At 46.3% G+C, this 15239-nt stretch overlaps 1 protein-coding gene across 7 annotated transcripts in view; it reads right to left on the bottom strand.

Annotated features, from left to right (window-relative positions):
* Window positions 1-15239, bottom strand: part of PIP5K1C (phosphatidylinositol-4-phosphate 5-kinase type 1 gamma) — a 78623-nt gene that overhangs the window by 26164 nt on the left and 37220 nt on the right. For 4 of the 7 annotated variants that reach the window (XM_075070832.1, XM_075070833.1, XM_075070827.1 and 1 more), the window contains exons 2-6: window positions 11601-11811; window positions 9229-9260; window positions 3438-3530; window positions 2973-3103; window positions 2161-2278 (exon numbers count right to left, since the gene is read on the bottom strand). In XM_075070832.1, the coding sequence (XP_074926933.1) occupies window positions 2161-2278; window positions 2973-3103; window positions 3438-3530; window positions 9229-9260; window positions 11601-11751 (525 nt within the window). In that variant the 5' untranslated portion in view covers window positions 11752-11811. The remainder of the gene's footprint in view (window positions 1-2160; window positions 2279-2972; window positions 3104-3437; window positions 3531-9228; window positions 9261-11600; window positions 11812-15239) is intronic. The other 3 variants (XM_075070834.1, XM_075070829.1, XM_075070830.1) reach the window with 1 other exon arrangement.

The raw sequence follows: 15239 nt of genomic DNA, 5'->3' as shown, positions 1-15239 counted from the left end.
TTACAAAGAGCTGCAGACATTACAGAGTGCCCCGACTGCTCACAGATTCAAGCTATCTGCCTGTCCACAGTAACATCCAAGCTGCATAAGGACATCAAATCTTTTTAATGTTTTGTGCCCTGTAACACCACCACATATAGGTTTCTTTCCCTCAGTGTGTTAGTGTGTGCGCAGACAGAAAGATCAGATTTAAAGAGACAAGCCAGCTTGTTCAGCGTTCTGTGAGCTGCAGAGCCAGAGAGGAACAAAATGCACTGCCTGTTCCCAAGACTAAAGCTCTCCCATGTGCTCAAACATTAAAGATACATGTTTTGCAGAGGCGTCCCTCACACCCTCAGTACAGCAGCTAAGAGAGGTGGGAACCCCTCCGCCCCCCAGAAAACTCATGTATCAGTAGGCATGTGGTAATTATGCTTCCCTGTATTCAGAACCCTATCCTGGAGAAGACAGCAGTGACTAGAAATCTGAACAGCAAGTTCCCAGAGCAGAATGTGCATGAGCAGAATGTGAGGTAAGGCAGGGTAAAGCAGACAATACAGAGGGGACATAATCAGAGCAATACATTAAATGCTATCATTCATGCTGAAAACAGCTTTCAGCACTGCATGGATTAACGATCCAAGACTTTACCAACTTAATTATCTCATGCATAATTAAAAGGCATTCACTGCTGTGGTGGGCCAGAGAATGGGGAAGCAGTGGCTGCAAATCAGATCTGTGACCTTTGGAATTCAGGCAGACTCTCTCCCTCACCCAAGTTTGTAACCACTATCATCAAATCAGCAAGCATTATCCCAGATGGCACAGATGGGGATTTCTCTTGTTGTCAAGCAGCCCCATCATACCAGCTCATTTTTGCTGGTATGTTTTCAGTCCTCATTTCTGACTAGCTGCAGATATGGGCAAAGTGGTTACATAAAAATGGCACCTTCTTAAGAAGATCTGCTCCTGCCTCCAACAAACTTAGCCTTGCTACCAGCAAGATGAGGTGCAACCACTTACACACAGGAGCCAACTTTAACGGAGGCTTGGCCTACGCTTAAATTTTAAACTGACATTGCTCGGGGTACGAAAAGTTCACAACAGACACTGTAGTTAAGCCTCATCCCCTAGCGTGGGCACAACTAGGCAGACAGAAGAATTCTTCTGTCACTAGCTACCACCTCTCAGAGAGGTGAATTAACAGTGATGGGAAAACCCCTTTGTCACAGTAGGAAGCAGCTACACTACAGCAGTGCCATAGCTGGTCACTCCAGCACCCATAGTGTAGACATGGCCTTAGTCTATTCCAAATCCAGTCAGTGACCTGATGGGAGAATACTGGTTAGCCCTGATGAGCCATGTCAGCTCTAGGAGAGCAAGTTGGAGTCTATTCTGATTTTCACATTACCAAGTATTAACTACTCTCAGATTGTTAAATCTTTACTACTGGGGATGATGCATGAGGCAGAAAACATCTTCCCTGAGGTCCCGAGGGAGTTCAAAATACTCATCTTTTTTTCTCGTAGACAGAGTACATTTGTTGCATTATCAGTGAGTAATAGACATGGAAACCCACCATATCATTGTAACCAAATGCGCTTTAAAGACTCCATGACAGTAGATTATTCCATTCTTCCTTTAACAGAGGCGCCCCAATAGATCTCTTTCACTGGGAATGGACTTAGCAAACTGAAGCAGAAACCCCAGAAGATCAGGAGCCTCTCGGACCCACTCTTCCAGCTGGTCTTTCTCCCAGATTGTACAAGAATAGAAGCACCACCACAGACTTCTTCACATCTGGGATCTGCTTGATGTACAGGATCAGAGATTGTCTCTAATCCCAGTGCTTATCTCAGTCTCCAGCTGCTACATATTAGCTGGGGGATGTTTGGCTTTCTCCTCGATGTTCTCTCCTCAAATCTGACTTCAACTGCCCCTGTGATATTGACCCAATCACTTGACTCCATGCCTCAGTTTCCTCCAGCTATTAGCTGGAGACTGAATTTAATAAAAATCCAAGGAAACCCCCTAATCCCATGCAGCTGACTGGTCACATCTCAGTCTGTGGTATGGCATTCCCCCATCTTCACTTCTACTGAGGTTTCAAGTAAAGCAGTTATATCCAAGCCCATTCATACCTAGTACTAACCTCAGAGAAATAAAGAACTCCACACATACCAAATAATCATCTGGACGAATTCCAAAGAGCTCCCGGAAGTACCGAAAAGCCACGGGTGCATAGGTTTTGAACCTGAAGTCAGGGTAGTGGTGAGCTGGAGTGAGGTTACTTCCTTCACTACACGGAAAGGACACAAAAAGACCAGGCATTTTATTTCACATTAACGCCTCGCGTACTTGCACATTTACACCTAGCCAGTTAATAAAGATACGAAAAAAAGGCAAACTGAGCTTTGTAAAAAAGGCATCCTAAGCAGCCACCAGCCTAAACACAAAGATCTTGCCTGACCTCATCAGGACATTAGCAAAAAGATCTAACATTTTAACCACCTCGCAAGGAAACACTCATTCTTTGGGAAAAAAGAGAACAGAAGTTTGCAAGGCTAGACGTATTTACATACAGAATCTAGTTTCTGTAAGCCCTGCACATTAACAGCTCAGCCATGCAATAGCTGAAGTGGTCCAATGAATATTGTTGGCTCAGAGGGTTTCCTCAGTACAAAGATAACGTAACATTTGGAGGTGAAAATTCCACCTAGGTAGGTTAAAAAGGACGACAATTATAAAGGCAACGAAAGCTTCAAGGCTAACAAGCCCAGTAAGCAGACATATCACGGCCCATAGTAAATCTAACCCCATCTCTTGAGCTGCAGCACCATGATTTCTAATGCTTCCAGTAATGTGCTGGTAAGAAATAGATGCACACTTGAAATTCTGAGGGCCCACCTTTCTGCTTAGAGTGAAGCCCCTTTAAATCAGCATGATGAAAGGAAACAGCCAGCCCCTGCATTTTATTTCACTTGTGGACTTACCTGGGGAAGAAAATGCTCTCCACCACATAAAAATCCTGCATCAGGACATCTCTCTCTGGCTTGGAGCTCAGGTTCCCCACCGTGTAACCAATACCCAGCTGGATGGCCCCCTTCAGAGTGGTCGAAGTGGTCTAGCCAAAGGAAGAGAGCAGTCAGTGCACCTTCACTGTAAGTTACAGCAACAGCCCCCACATACAGGTAACCCTGCTGCTCTGTGATCATGCTGATGTGGGAGGTGTCAGATATTAGCTGCTTTGTAAGAGACCAACACTCTAGAATGATCATTGTAAAATGCTCATAGCGTGTAAGGTCAGCACAATACACTGCAGGGAAATCTAATCACATTGGTTGGCCAATTGCACACCTGTATTTCCCATTTGTTTCTTGATTCTAGTCTATTCTATTCTCAACCTCCCACTTGTATGTGTGGCCACCACCCTCCAGAAATCAAGCAAGAGATGAAACCTTTTTGTAGGTAGTTTCGCCAGAAGCATCAACTCCTCGGTGACCTATCTTCTTTCCTTGGCCAACTCCAGGCTGTCCTGGTAATGATGGGGCCTGGGAAAGAGAAGTTTTCAGGTCAAAGTGGTGAAGAAAAGCTAAGCTAGCAGAAGGAAGAGAAGAGACACAGTGAGGACTGAGGTGCTGTGGTTACAAGGAATGCAATGGTCTGCATTTATTCCTGTGTAAAGATCTGCAGAGTGCATACAGATGTATTTGGCCCCAGCAAGTTTTAAACACTAAATTATACACCCCTCAGAATGACAGGAGAGTCGATAGCCAGCAGCTCTGTTTCTCACACACAGGACTGTAGATCTTGACGTACTGGGAGGAGGGATGGTCTTGGGTTAAGACACTGGATTGGGACTCAGTTCTAGGTTTGTTTCCCAGCTCCTTCAGACTCCTTGTGTAAAAGCCAGAAAGGACCATCCTGATCCTCTGACCTCCTGTATAATGAAGGCCAGCAAACTCCCACAAAACAATTAATGCTAGTGCCTCGGTCCCCCATTTGTAAAACTGATGATACTTCCTGTCATGGAGTGTGGGGGAGTCAGGGCCCTGCAACCCCCACTTCCTGCGATTCACCGTGACTCTCAGCCAGCCAGTAACACAGAAGGTTTGTTAGACAACAGGAACACAGTCCCAAGCAGGGCTTGTAGGTACAACCAGGACCCCTCAGTCAGGTCCCTCTGGGGGGCAAGGATCTTAGACCTCCCACTTGGGGTTCCCTGCCTCTTCCCAGCCAGCCCAAAACAAACTAAAAAAACCTCTCCAGCTGGCTCTCTTCCTTTGTCCAGCTTCCCGGGCAAAGGTGTTGACTGCCCCCACCCCCTTCCTGGTTCAGGTACCGTCTCTCACTTAAATTCATCCCCTGCTCTCCCTCCCCCATGCAGACAGCCCCGGTAAAACCAGACAACATTCCCAGGTCAGTCCACCCCGCTCCCTACTGCATCACACTTCCCCACCTCACAGGGTAATGGGAGAATAACTGCATTCACGTTTGTAGGGTGCTCAGGCACCATGGGGATGTGAATCAAATACACCTCTACCTCAATATAACGCTGTCCTTGGGAGCCAAAAAAATCTTACCGCGTAATAGGTGAAACTGAGTTATATCAAACTTGCTTCGATCCACGGGAGTGCGCAGCCCCACCCCCCCGGAGCGCTGATTACTACGTTATATCCAAATTTATGTTATATCAGGTTGCATTATATCGAGGTGGACTGATACTAGCCAGACTGATCAGTCTTTAAACATCCCACTCAGGTAAGTAGCAGGCCATTTGGGCTTCAGAGCTCAACGCCAACCCCTTATACTCCATCTGAAAGCCAGCAAGCAGAGTGGATAATGAATCACCCAGTGTTGTGTTCATGAGGAGATTCTTCACTGAAGCAAGCTGCTGTTTATAATTGATTCACCAAGCCAGGTGAATTGCTATAATTGTTGCAGTTTCCGCCAACGTATGTAAAGTGCGGTCTGAATGCCAACACTAAAACAATCGCTGTCCCCTCACCTCTTCTGTCCCATCTCTTTCTACCAGTCTTTTCTTCATCTGCTCCTTCCAGAATCAGCAGCAGAGCTGTACACATCAAGCCAACTGCACATTGTAAAATTCAAGGCAGTGTTGATTTGCAGTCCCATCCACCTATAAACAGCTCTGCCCTGAAGTGCTGCTTTAATGACTTTGCAGCTGCCCACTACCCAAAGTGATTGAGAAGCATCACAGGCAGCCAACAACATTCAGTGGACTCACCACGTACATTTAGGGGGAGAAATCATGCTTGAGCATTCTGCTTCTGTGAAACCATTAACAACCAACAGCCAGGTCTTTAGACATGACTCATCTAGGTACAATATGTAATGACCCCAGGCGGTCTCTCATGCACAAACACCACATCAGTGGTATTGGTCTATGCTGCAGCACTTGACGATTTATCAACACCGATGTTTACAATAAAGGAAGTGTGATTCTATTCAGACTACAGCAAAGTATTGCAATATTTCCTTCCAATTACCCAAGCTGCTAGAGTGCCTTCTGGACATGCAACTGGATGCCTTTACTTCTGTCTATAAAGATCTATGTGGTCTTGGACATGTCTACAGCAGATTCCAGCCATTCTGACTACCATTACTCCACACGTCGTTAATGTTACGTTTTGCATCTTCCACCCAATGACCTCAAAACCCACTACAAATAAGAATTAAACCATTGCAGTAATTAACCCTATTTTACACACTGACCAAAGTCACACAGCAAGTAAGAGTTGAGGACAGAGGGGAGGCCTTTGTTCTAACCATAATGGAGCATTTTCTCTCCCAGAGAGGGCTAGATATTTGTGCAACGAAAGAAGGAGTTAGCCTGTCCAGAAGTTTAATTTCCCACTAGGTGTTGATTTGGGGCTATCATACTCCCAGAGCCATCACTTTACAGAAAATTATAATTATTGTTAGACATTTAAATGAGAGCCCATCATGGTATCTCAGTGCCTACACACAATGACTCCCCCCATCAATCTGTATTACTCAAATCTGACACAGCTGGACCAAACAAAAACTGGCTAAACACTGCCCTAGGGGCCAGCAGATGGGATCCTTCCTGCTGCCAACTGCGGTGTTTAACTCCAGAAAGCAAGAGCGACTTAGCAAACTATAACCTATCGTAGCTAATGAGTGAGAGAGGGGTGATGCCCGAGATCCATCCCCTATGTAATTAATAATCAGCTCTTCTATTGTGCTTAGTAACATCTAGTTTTTACATAGTGCTTTTCATCAGATCTCAAAGCATTTTACAAAAGAGGTCAACATCATCATCCCCATTTTACAGATGGGAAACTGAAGCACAGGGAGGAGAAGGGTCTTGCCCAAGGTCTTCCAGCAGGCTAGAGGCGGCATCACGAATTTAGAACCCAGGTCTGCTGAGTCTGTCCAGTGCTCTACCCACCTGACCACACTGACACACATTCAGCACTTTTCAAATGCACCTAGAAACCAATCAATGGCGCACTGGGGAGATACACACACAATAGCCCACCTCACCCAAGACATTTATAGCAGCTTTTATTATATTCATTTTATTCTGCAACCACTAAATCTGCACAATATTACATAACAGTTAGCAAAGGGACAAAAATTAAAGCATAAAGAAGAGTGAGATGGATTTTAAGGTGAGATTCAAAGAGCTGATACAGCACACACACTCAGTGGCAGCTCTCAGAGCTGCGGAGCAGCCTCTTGTACCAAGAACAGTGGGATTGTCGAAAGGTACAGAGACAATTGGTAGGTGAGTAGTGCCACTGAGTGGGGGGCGGGGGGGAGAAGGGGAGGAAGGCAAGAGAGATGCTCTATTTGCATAGCTTATATGTATCACAGGCTGTTAAAACCATGAATATACTTTACAAAAAGTTTTTGCGCTTATCAGAGCTTCATTCTCAGGAAAACACTAGCCAGAGCCAAGAGCTTACTCAGATTCTACAACCAGTGCCAAAAACTGAACCGCATGAGCACAGCAGCAGAGAGAGGGTGGGACTGGTAGCTACAATGGGTAGTATTGACTAGAAATCTGGTAACTGAAGTAGCAAACTGAATAAATATTTAAAGGCCTGATTTTCAGATGAGCACCTGCAGCTCCCATTGACTATCTGGAGGATGGGGTCTGAAAATCAGGCTCTCAATATATGTACACACAAGTTTAGTGTCAGCTCCAAATTTTATCAGCATCTTTCCCCATTTCCAATTTATACTTGCGTGCTGTTTAGTGAAGCACAATTTACTGGGTTCGCTATTCTAATAAAGATAGAAAATGTGCTTTGCTTGCAGAGGTAACTTGCTTTTCCACCTGAGCGTTAAATACTTAGATGGGGGCCAGTTTCAATAGATAGATTTCATAGATTATTAGGGTTGGAAGGGACCTCAAGAGATCCAGGCAGAACCAATCCCCAAATGGCCCCCTCAGGGTTTGAGCTCACAATCCTGGATTTAGCAGCACACTGCTCAAACCACTGAGCTATCCTCCCCCCGAGGAGCTTGAGTTGCTCAGGACTGGTGAAACTTTGACCAGAAGGCCAGGGATTTAGTTTTGGGCCTGCATTGGAAGCAAAATGCTTACATGGCTTTCATCACTGTAGTAACAAAATCCTTAAGACTATCGTCTCAAAACCCCTGAGAGGTAGGGACATTTCATTTCCACTGCACAATTAGGAGGGATAGCTCAGTGTTTTGAGCGCTGGCCTGCTAAACCCAGGGTTGTGAGTTCAATCTGTGAGGAATTTAGGGAATTGGGGTAAAAGTCTGTCTGGGGAGTAGTCCTGTTTTGAGCAGAGGGTTCAACTAGATGATCTCCTGAGGTCCCTTCCAACTCTGATATTCTATGAAATCGATTAAGTGACTTGTCCAAGGTCATATAGAAAGGTTGTGGCAGAGGCAGGAATCGAATTTTGATCTCAAGTCCCAACTCAGAGCCCAGTGGAGAGCAATGGAGTACTGGTGAGATAGCCCACCTCAGATCTCTCTCTCTCTCTCTCTCACACACACACACACACACACACACACACGGGCTGAAAGCCTGTGCTATCAAAGTCAAATTGGACACTAACAGACTGTGAATCCCAGTGATTCAACCTGCTGAACTGTGGCAGTTGGGCCCAGAAATCCATCTGTGCACTCTCCCCACATACAACCAATGAAATTGTTGCATGAAAATTATCTGTAGAGTAAGGGTGGTGATGGGTTGAGATTCTGCTGTTATTACAAAGGTCTAGGATCCTTGACTTGGTATTGATACATGTGGCTAAAAGTGGCTTACTGTAGCTAAAAGCCCATGCTCTCACACAGGTGTAATTTGTAGAGTCAAAATAGCTGAGAACTTGAACTGGTCAGCAACAAATCCCAGTGATGATTCAATCTGCTGATACTCTAAATCAGAGGTCCCCAACGCGGTGCCTCCGGGCGCCACGGCGCCCGCGTCCTGGCCGGCAGTGGAGCATCCGCCAAAATGCCCCCGAAATTCTGCGGCATTTCGGTGGCAACGCCTCTCGATGACGCCGCTTGCTGCCGACAAGTGACATCATCGAGAGGTGTCGACGCCAAAATGCCGCAGAAATTCGGTGGCATTTCAGCGGGTGCTCCACCACTGCCACGGTCCTTCGTCTGGCGCCCGCCAGATGAAAAGGTTGGGGACCACTGCTCTAAATAAAAAGAATTCTCAGTCATGCTTGTAACAATTTCCAGTGCTCCATACTGACTCAAAAAAACCGAGGAGTCCTTGTGAACCCACTTCATCAGATGCATGAAGCGAAAAATATAGGAGCAGGTATAAATACATGAAAGGACATTCTAGCCTTCAGAGTGAGAATCCCTGAATATTACATACATTCATTGGTGGGTCTCAGTCCAGTTCCAAATGGTCATATCAACATCACAAAATCCACCACCATAATTTGCCCTATCACTGCCAGTCAGCAGACAGAAGGGCTGAATGGATCATGAAAAATACCCTCCCCAGATGTGATCACTATAGGTCAAAAACACCCCACCCCCCGAATGCTTTGCCCTGCTGCCAGTCATGCTGTAGGAAGCTAGAGGACCTCATTCTCCTAGGCTGCCAACCTGGCACTTTCATCAACACCAAGATTTACTTAAAAAACCATGAATCTTCCACCTTGCATACTCCTCCATTTCAACTGTGTGCCATAAAAGCTCTATTTGTGTTCTCTCCCGCCCTCTGCAGAAGGTTTTAAACAGTGGTATGCAACTCACCTCAGTGAGGGCCATCTTCTTCAGTGCCAGACCTGAGGAGAGAAGAACAGGAGGTCAGTAGGAGGATGGTCACAGGCTCTTTGCAGGTGCATTTATCTCAACAGCTGATGAGTCAAGCAAACAGCCAGAAAAAACAAGGCAGTAATTTTTTGCCCAGCTTTCATTTCTGCAAGTGCAAGGGTCCCAAGTTAAAGAACAAGCCTAGACAATTTGGCTTTTAGAAGGTCACAGGGTGCTTATGTCATCTCTCTCAGCTGTTAGTGATGTTTTTACTCTAAAAATGTTACATAGCTGACATAACTTTCCCCTACTCCTTGCTGCTCCTGCAGTAATGGGACTGTGCTACACTGAAGAATTATTTAATTAAAGCCCAAAGAGGAGTGCTCTCTTTTAGCCACTCAACAAGAGGAAAGACAGGTATGAACTGAGCCCCAGATCTACTTAAAGAACCCCACGCCCATTAATGCATTAGCTTTCACAGCATCCTGGAGAGGAAAAAAGTCTTATTCCCATTTTACAGACAAGGAACTGAGGCCCAGATTAAATGACTTGCCTAAAATCACACAGGAAGGCAAAGTCTGAGCACGTCCCACTAGCACCTTAACACAAGCCTGTCCTTTTCCCACCTTAGCTATAGTCAAACTTTGCAGACTGAGCCACGCATGTTTCTAAATGAGAACAGCCCCCTTTGCTGTCTGACCAGAGCACGCTAACAGAACAAGGGGCCATTACAATGGGATAGTGCAGCACTAGTGAATTTTCATTTAAAGCGTGCGCAAGCGCACGCGCGCACACACAAAACCATGAAAGAGGAAAAAAAAAAAAAACCCTAAGCAGTTACATGCACAGTATCAACAGCTCAACTGGCCCTAATTCTGGAGAATTATGGCTTTCATGAGGCTGACCCTGGATGACTTCAAGCATCAGGAGTGGCTCAAAAAGGAGCCCTTTCGGCAATACACCACACCCCCGCAGAGCTGCCCTAAAGGCTTGCAAGTTAAGCAAGTAATCTTCTCCTTAAATGGAGAGTTCTGCTGGAAGAGCCAATGTGCTAAATGGGAGGGAAAAGCCCTTTTTAAAAAGAAGAAATAACGATTTCGCTGTGAGGCTGCCTAACTAGTGTTACCTGCTTCCAGTTACCTGATTTGAGACACACATAGGCCTTGTACATGCTTCCAGGCTTACAGGAACGATAGGATCAGCAGACTATTGAATAATCCTTAATCCTTCTAAATGAAGGATTTCATGTTGCAAAGCAGAACACTGAAATTCATTCTGCACAGAACAAAGGCTTCATACACACACACACACCCCCGACTTAACCTGCCCTTGAACCAACTAGAGCGAATGGCCCAGGATAGAGGACTCTGGAGATCTGTGGTTGGCGGCCCATACCCCAATTGGGGTGATAGGCATGAGTGAGTGAACCACCAGGCAGATGTGTAACTGATGCAGCTCCTGCTTATGGCCTAAATGCAGACTTCCTACAGTCTAAGGGAATAGCTGTTTCAGCAAGACAGGAGGAGAAAGAGGATGTTTCTGTCCAAGAGCAGTGCAGGCCAAGGGAGCCAGCGCTGTTGATCAGCCTTTCCCATTTGGTCAGACATTATGGAACTAACGCAGCTTGACCCAAAAGCTCTTCAGAAATAGAGGGGATGCTCTCAGTAAGTTGGGAAGTGCCATGCCTTCCCATCTTGAAGAGCCAAGAGAGAGATTCAATCAAGTGGCAGTACGACAAGATCTGGTTCAAAATTAGTATCAACAAGAACAGAGATTAGAAGGAACATCCTAATATGGTGCTAATACCACAACAATGCATCTCCAGGGTCCTATGACAAGGGCACCCTTCCGTTAAGATTTCAGGAAACGGATCTAACAACAGAAAGAAAAGTGCTTCCTGCTGCCCACCAGGGGCTGGGCCCTTTCTGAACAGATGCTAGAACAGGGGTCGGCAAACTTTTTGGCCTGAGGGCCACATGGGGGTTCCGAAACTGTATGGAGGGCCAGGCAGGGAAGGCTATGCCTCCCCAAACAGCCTGGCCCGCTCAGAACCCACCCCCTATCCAACACCTCTCCCCCTAGCTACTTGTCCCCTGACCGCCCGCTACTGGGAACCCCTACCCCTGACCACTCCCTCCCGGGATCCCACCCTCTATCCGCCCCCCCACTCCCTGTCCCCTGACTGCTCCGCCCCCTATCCTCACCCCTGCCAGACCCCCTGGGACTCCCATGCCTATCCAACCCCCCGTGTTCCTCATCCCCTGACTGCTCCCCCCTCACAACCTCTGCCCCATCCAACTGCTCCCTATCCCCTGACTGCCTCCCAAGGGCCTCCTGCCCCTTATCCAACCTCCCTCTCCCCACCCCCTTACCATGCCACTCAGAGCAACAGGACTGACAACCGTGCCACCTGGCCGGAGCCAGCCACGCCGCAGCACTGTCCAGCAGAAGATCGCAGTGCCACCGCCCAGAGCACTGGCAGCACAGCAAGCTGAGGCTGCAGAACGGTCCCACGGGCCACATCTGGCCTGTAGTTTTCCCACCTCTGTACTAGAAGATGATCTCATTTGTTTTTACATATTCCTGTTGAAGAACAAGCCAAAGTTTTACTACTGCATCCATGGCCCAAGATCCACATGTTAGCAATATGAGGAGACCTGGCATCAACAGGCCAACAGTGGCTTCCACAGAACAGGTCTAGGCAACCTGGTGCTTTGAATGGTGATGGCAGGCTGGCCCCCCCCGGGGCTCCCCATGTTGCTAGCACAGCTGGAGCTGAACCGGTCATAGGTAGATTGCTCTAGGCAAACAGAACTGCTTATATCAGGGGTCGGCAACCTTTCAGAAGTGGCGTGTCAAGTTTTTATTTATTCACTTTAAGGTTTTCCATGCCAGTAATACATTTTACATTTACAGGGGCCTGTGGATGGAACCCCAGACTGGCAGCGGGCTGAGTGGGGCCAGCGGCCAGGACCTGGGCTGGCAGGGGCCGGTGGATGGAACCCCAGACCCACAGCGGGGACCAGGGGATGGAACCCCAGACTGGCAGCTGGTTGAGCTGCTCAACCTGCTGCCAGTCTGGGGTTCCATCTGCCGGCCCCTGCCAGTTGGTGTCCCTGCCACCAGCCCCACTCAGCCCACTGCCGGCCCGGTGTTCCATCCATCCAGGCCAGCAGCCGGGACCCCAGGCCGGCAGAGGAGCCCCTGGGACCAGTGGCCAGGACCCTGGCTGGCAGGGGGCCAGCAGACAGAACCCCAGGCTGGCAGCAGAGTGCCATAGGTTGCCAACCTGTGGCTTATATCTTATTCAAGTGAAGCAGGTAAACGACCAGTAGGAAGGATAAGCAGAAAGGCCCTGGATTCCATTCCACTGCACTATCTTCAGCAACCGATACCGCTCTTTGCATAAATCGTATCGCTCACTCCCACTTCAGAGCTCCTAGGACTGACCTCTGCTAGGATAACGAGCAGTCAGAAAATCCTTTCACAACCTTTCTAGGTCACAACATGGTCATGTGCCTGTGCTGCTTATCCAGACCGTCAGTTCCTCAGGACAAGGCCCCTGTTCTCAATGCCAACAAACATGCCATCTACTTGAAGGCATGATTCAAAGGGCCAGATTCTGCTCCCAGTTCACCAGCGTAGCTTTGTTGAAGTCAACGGAGATGCCCAGTGTAACAGAGCAGAATCTGAGCCAGAGAGGCTACGTTTTCTATGCTGACTATAGGAAGGTAGAGGCTAAGACCCCTTTTGCTACAGCTTTGTATTCCACGGGAGTTAACCTTTCTGCACATTGTCCAAATTCCAGAGCAAGAGATTATCTTTAATTTTGTGATAATTACCACAAGCTGCTTTAGTGCCCAGCATCTGGAGGTCTAATGATGTCTGTGTTCCAAGTGCAGAGTCCCCACTGATTGTCTGGAGTAGGGGTGATCAAACCAACCACCTGGGGCAAGGGATCACAGCTCTTTGGAACACATTTTGTTTCGGGGGACAACAAAAAAAAACAAACAAACAAAGTAGTCTGGGCAGAAACTGAAAGTATTCCATTGGCTACTCAGTGTGCAGCATTAGGCTGTGCTTATCTCTTAAGTAAGCTGACAGATGGCCTGGTGAAAAAAAAAAAAACTGATAACTTTAGCTCCAAGGGTAACATAGCCACAACACAGCACTTGGGTTTATGGATGAGCCGGAGCTCTCCTTTAGGAAGGTTCCACACTGAACAAGCTAATTGAAACAGTCTTACTCAACGTAACTTGAGAAGTTCATATTCACATTGCAGAATTTTCAAGACAGCCACTTCCTACAAAGGCTACTCTACTGTAACTCCAATTCTCTGCCCGTCTCCATCTCAGCCCTTGCTTTTTGCAATGCAAGTTCTGTACATTTGAATGACTTCTTTACAACATTCAAAGCTGAGAATTCTGATTGCAGCACAATGCAATTCCCATCTCTGTTTGATTTAATCCTTAACCCTTCCCTTTCCTGGCTCTTCCTCTGGCTGCTGTCTCAGTTTCTGGTTTTTCCAAAATAAGCACTCCTTGGGGCAAGGACCGGATTTATTTCTGAAAGCACCATGCATATTTACAGAGCTATACAGAGAGATTCTGGGGGTTGGTTTTTTCTACTTTCAGCGTTCATTTATGCTGCAACATCCTTGAAAAATCATGTGTACTTAAACTGAGACTAGACACACTGGAAGAGAAATTAGTTGTTCCGTTAACAATCAATCAAGCATAGGTTAAACAATCCCATTTATTACTTGCATCCTACTTCACCAACATCAAGGCAAGTCCCAATGGACGTATCCTCCTTGCAGTCAAGCAACATCCAGATCGATCTGTAGCTACCTATGACACTAACATAAACTACCAATAAGTGACCCACAAAACACTAGCAGGACAGGATACAGGCTGAATTTTGGGTGCCGCACTCCCTTATGTTCTTTTGGAACTCTCAGTCAAAGTTGTAATTTACAGCTGATCTAGTGTATCAGATGTCAAATGTCCCTTTAAAGAGAATCCTGGCACATTCTGGGGTTCTAATGAAAAAACTGCAGCTAGATATAAAAGACGACAGACTGATTTATTTTGTTTATAGACTAATCCACTGGGTTTGATTTAGTTAAAGACTAGAATCTATCTATCTCGATCTCTATCAATATAAACAAACACCTTAACTGAAACTGGTTTCACTCACAAGTTCTATAGTAGGAGATTCCGGGGTGCCAAAACAATCCTTTATAGAAGAGAAATAGGCCATAACAAAAACCCTTCACACTTGCTCCCTAATGTGAGTTTATGGCAATGAGTCTCAAAGACTGGCACCTACATAATCAATGACAGAAAAAATCTTCACTTTAGTCATCTGCTCCAAAGCCCGCTGAACCGCCACTACTTGTACTCTCAGGTGGAAAAATGAGGCAACACTTAAAGATTTAAATCATGCCTGCAAAGTTTTCATAGAAATTAACTCAAAGAGCCTATGGATTGGATGACCTAGTGCAGTACAATATAACTGCACTGTGCTAAATGCAGATGAACTAAGTTCTGAGGGGCTGAACCTCCTCACTGACAATTATTTGTGGGGCCAACTTCCAGCCCTAGTTGCCTAGCAGGAAGAATGCATGGAAGGAGACACCAGGTAACTTAACAGGTATTTAAACATAGTAGCAAACTGGTAACATTTGGGTTGAGAAGTCATATCAGGAAAAAAACAAACAAACAAACAATCAAATACATCCCTATTAAATATTATAAAGCGGAGCCAGTAGTAACACAGCTAGGAAAGTGTTAGGCAACCTTACTGTTCCCAGATGCTTATAAAGCATTTGCCAAACTAAACAATTGGGTTGAAATTCTTTATGCCAGGTGTCTATTTCAGGGTCAATTTATTTGGAAAGTTTTAGCCAAAACAGTTCAGATGTTTCAGAGAAGGTGGTTTTGTTTTGGGGATTTTTAGAGGGGGAAAGGTAATCAGATGTTTTCCCAATGCAGCCACAATTTTTCCTC

Source organism: Chelonoidis abingdonii, chromosome 11 (assembly GCF_003597395.2).
Source record: "Chelonoidis abingdonii isolate Lonesome George chromosome 11, CheloAbing_2.0, whole genome shotgun sequence".
Lineage (NCBI taxonomy): Eukaryota > Metazoa > Chordata > Testudines > Testudinidae > Chelonoidis > Chelonoidis abingdonii.
The sequence above is the reverse complement of the archived record's forward strand: the minus strand, read 5'-3'. Positions and strand labels throughout refer to the sequence as shown.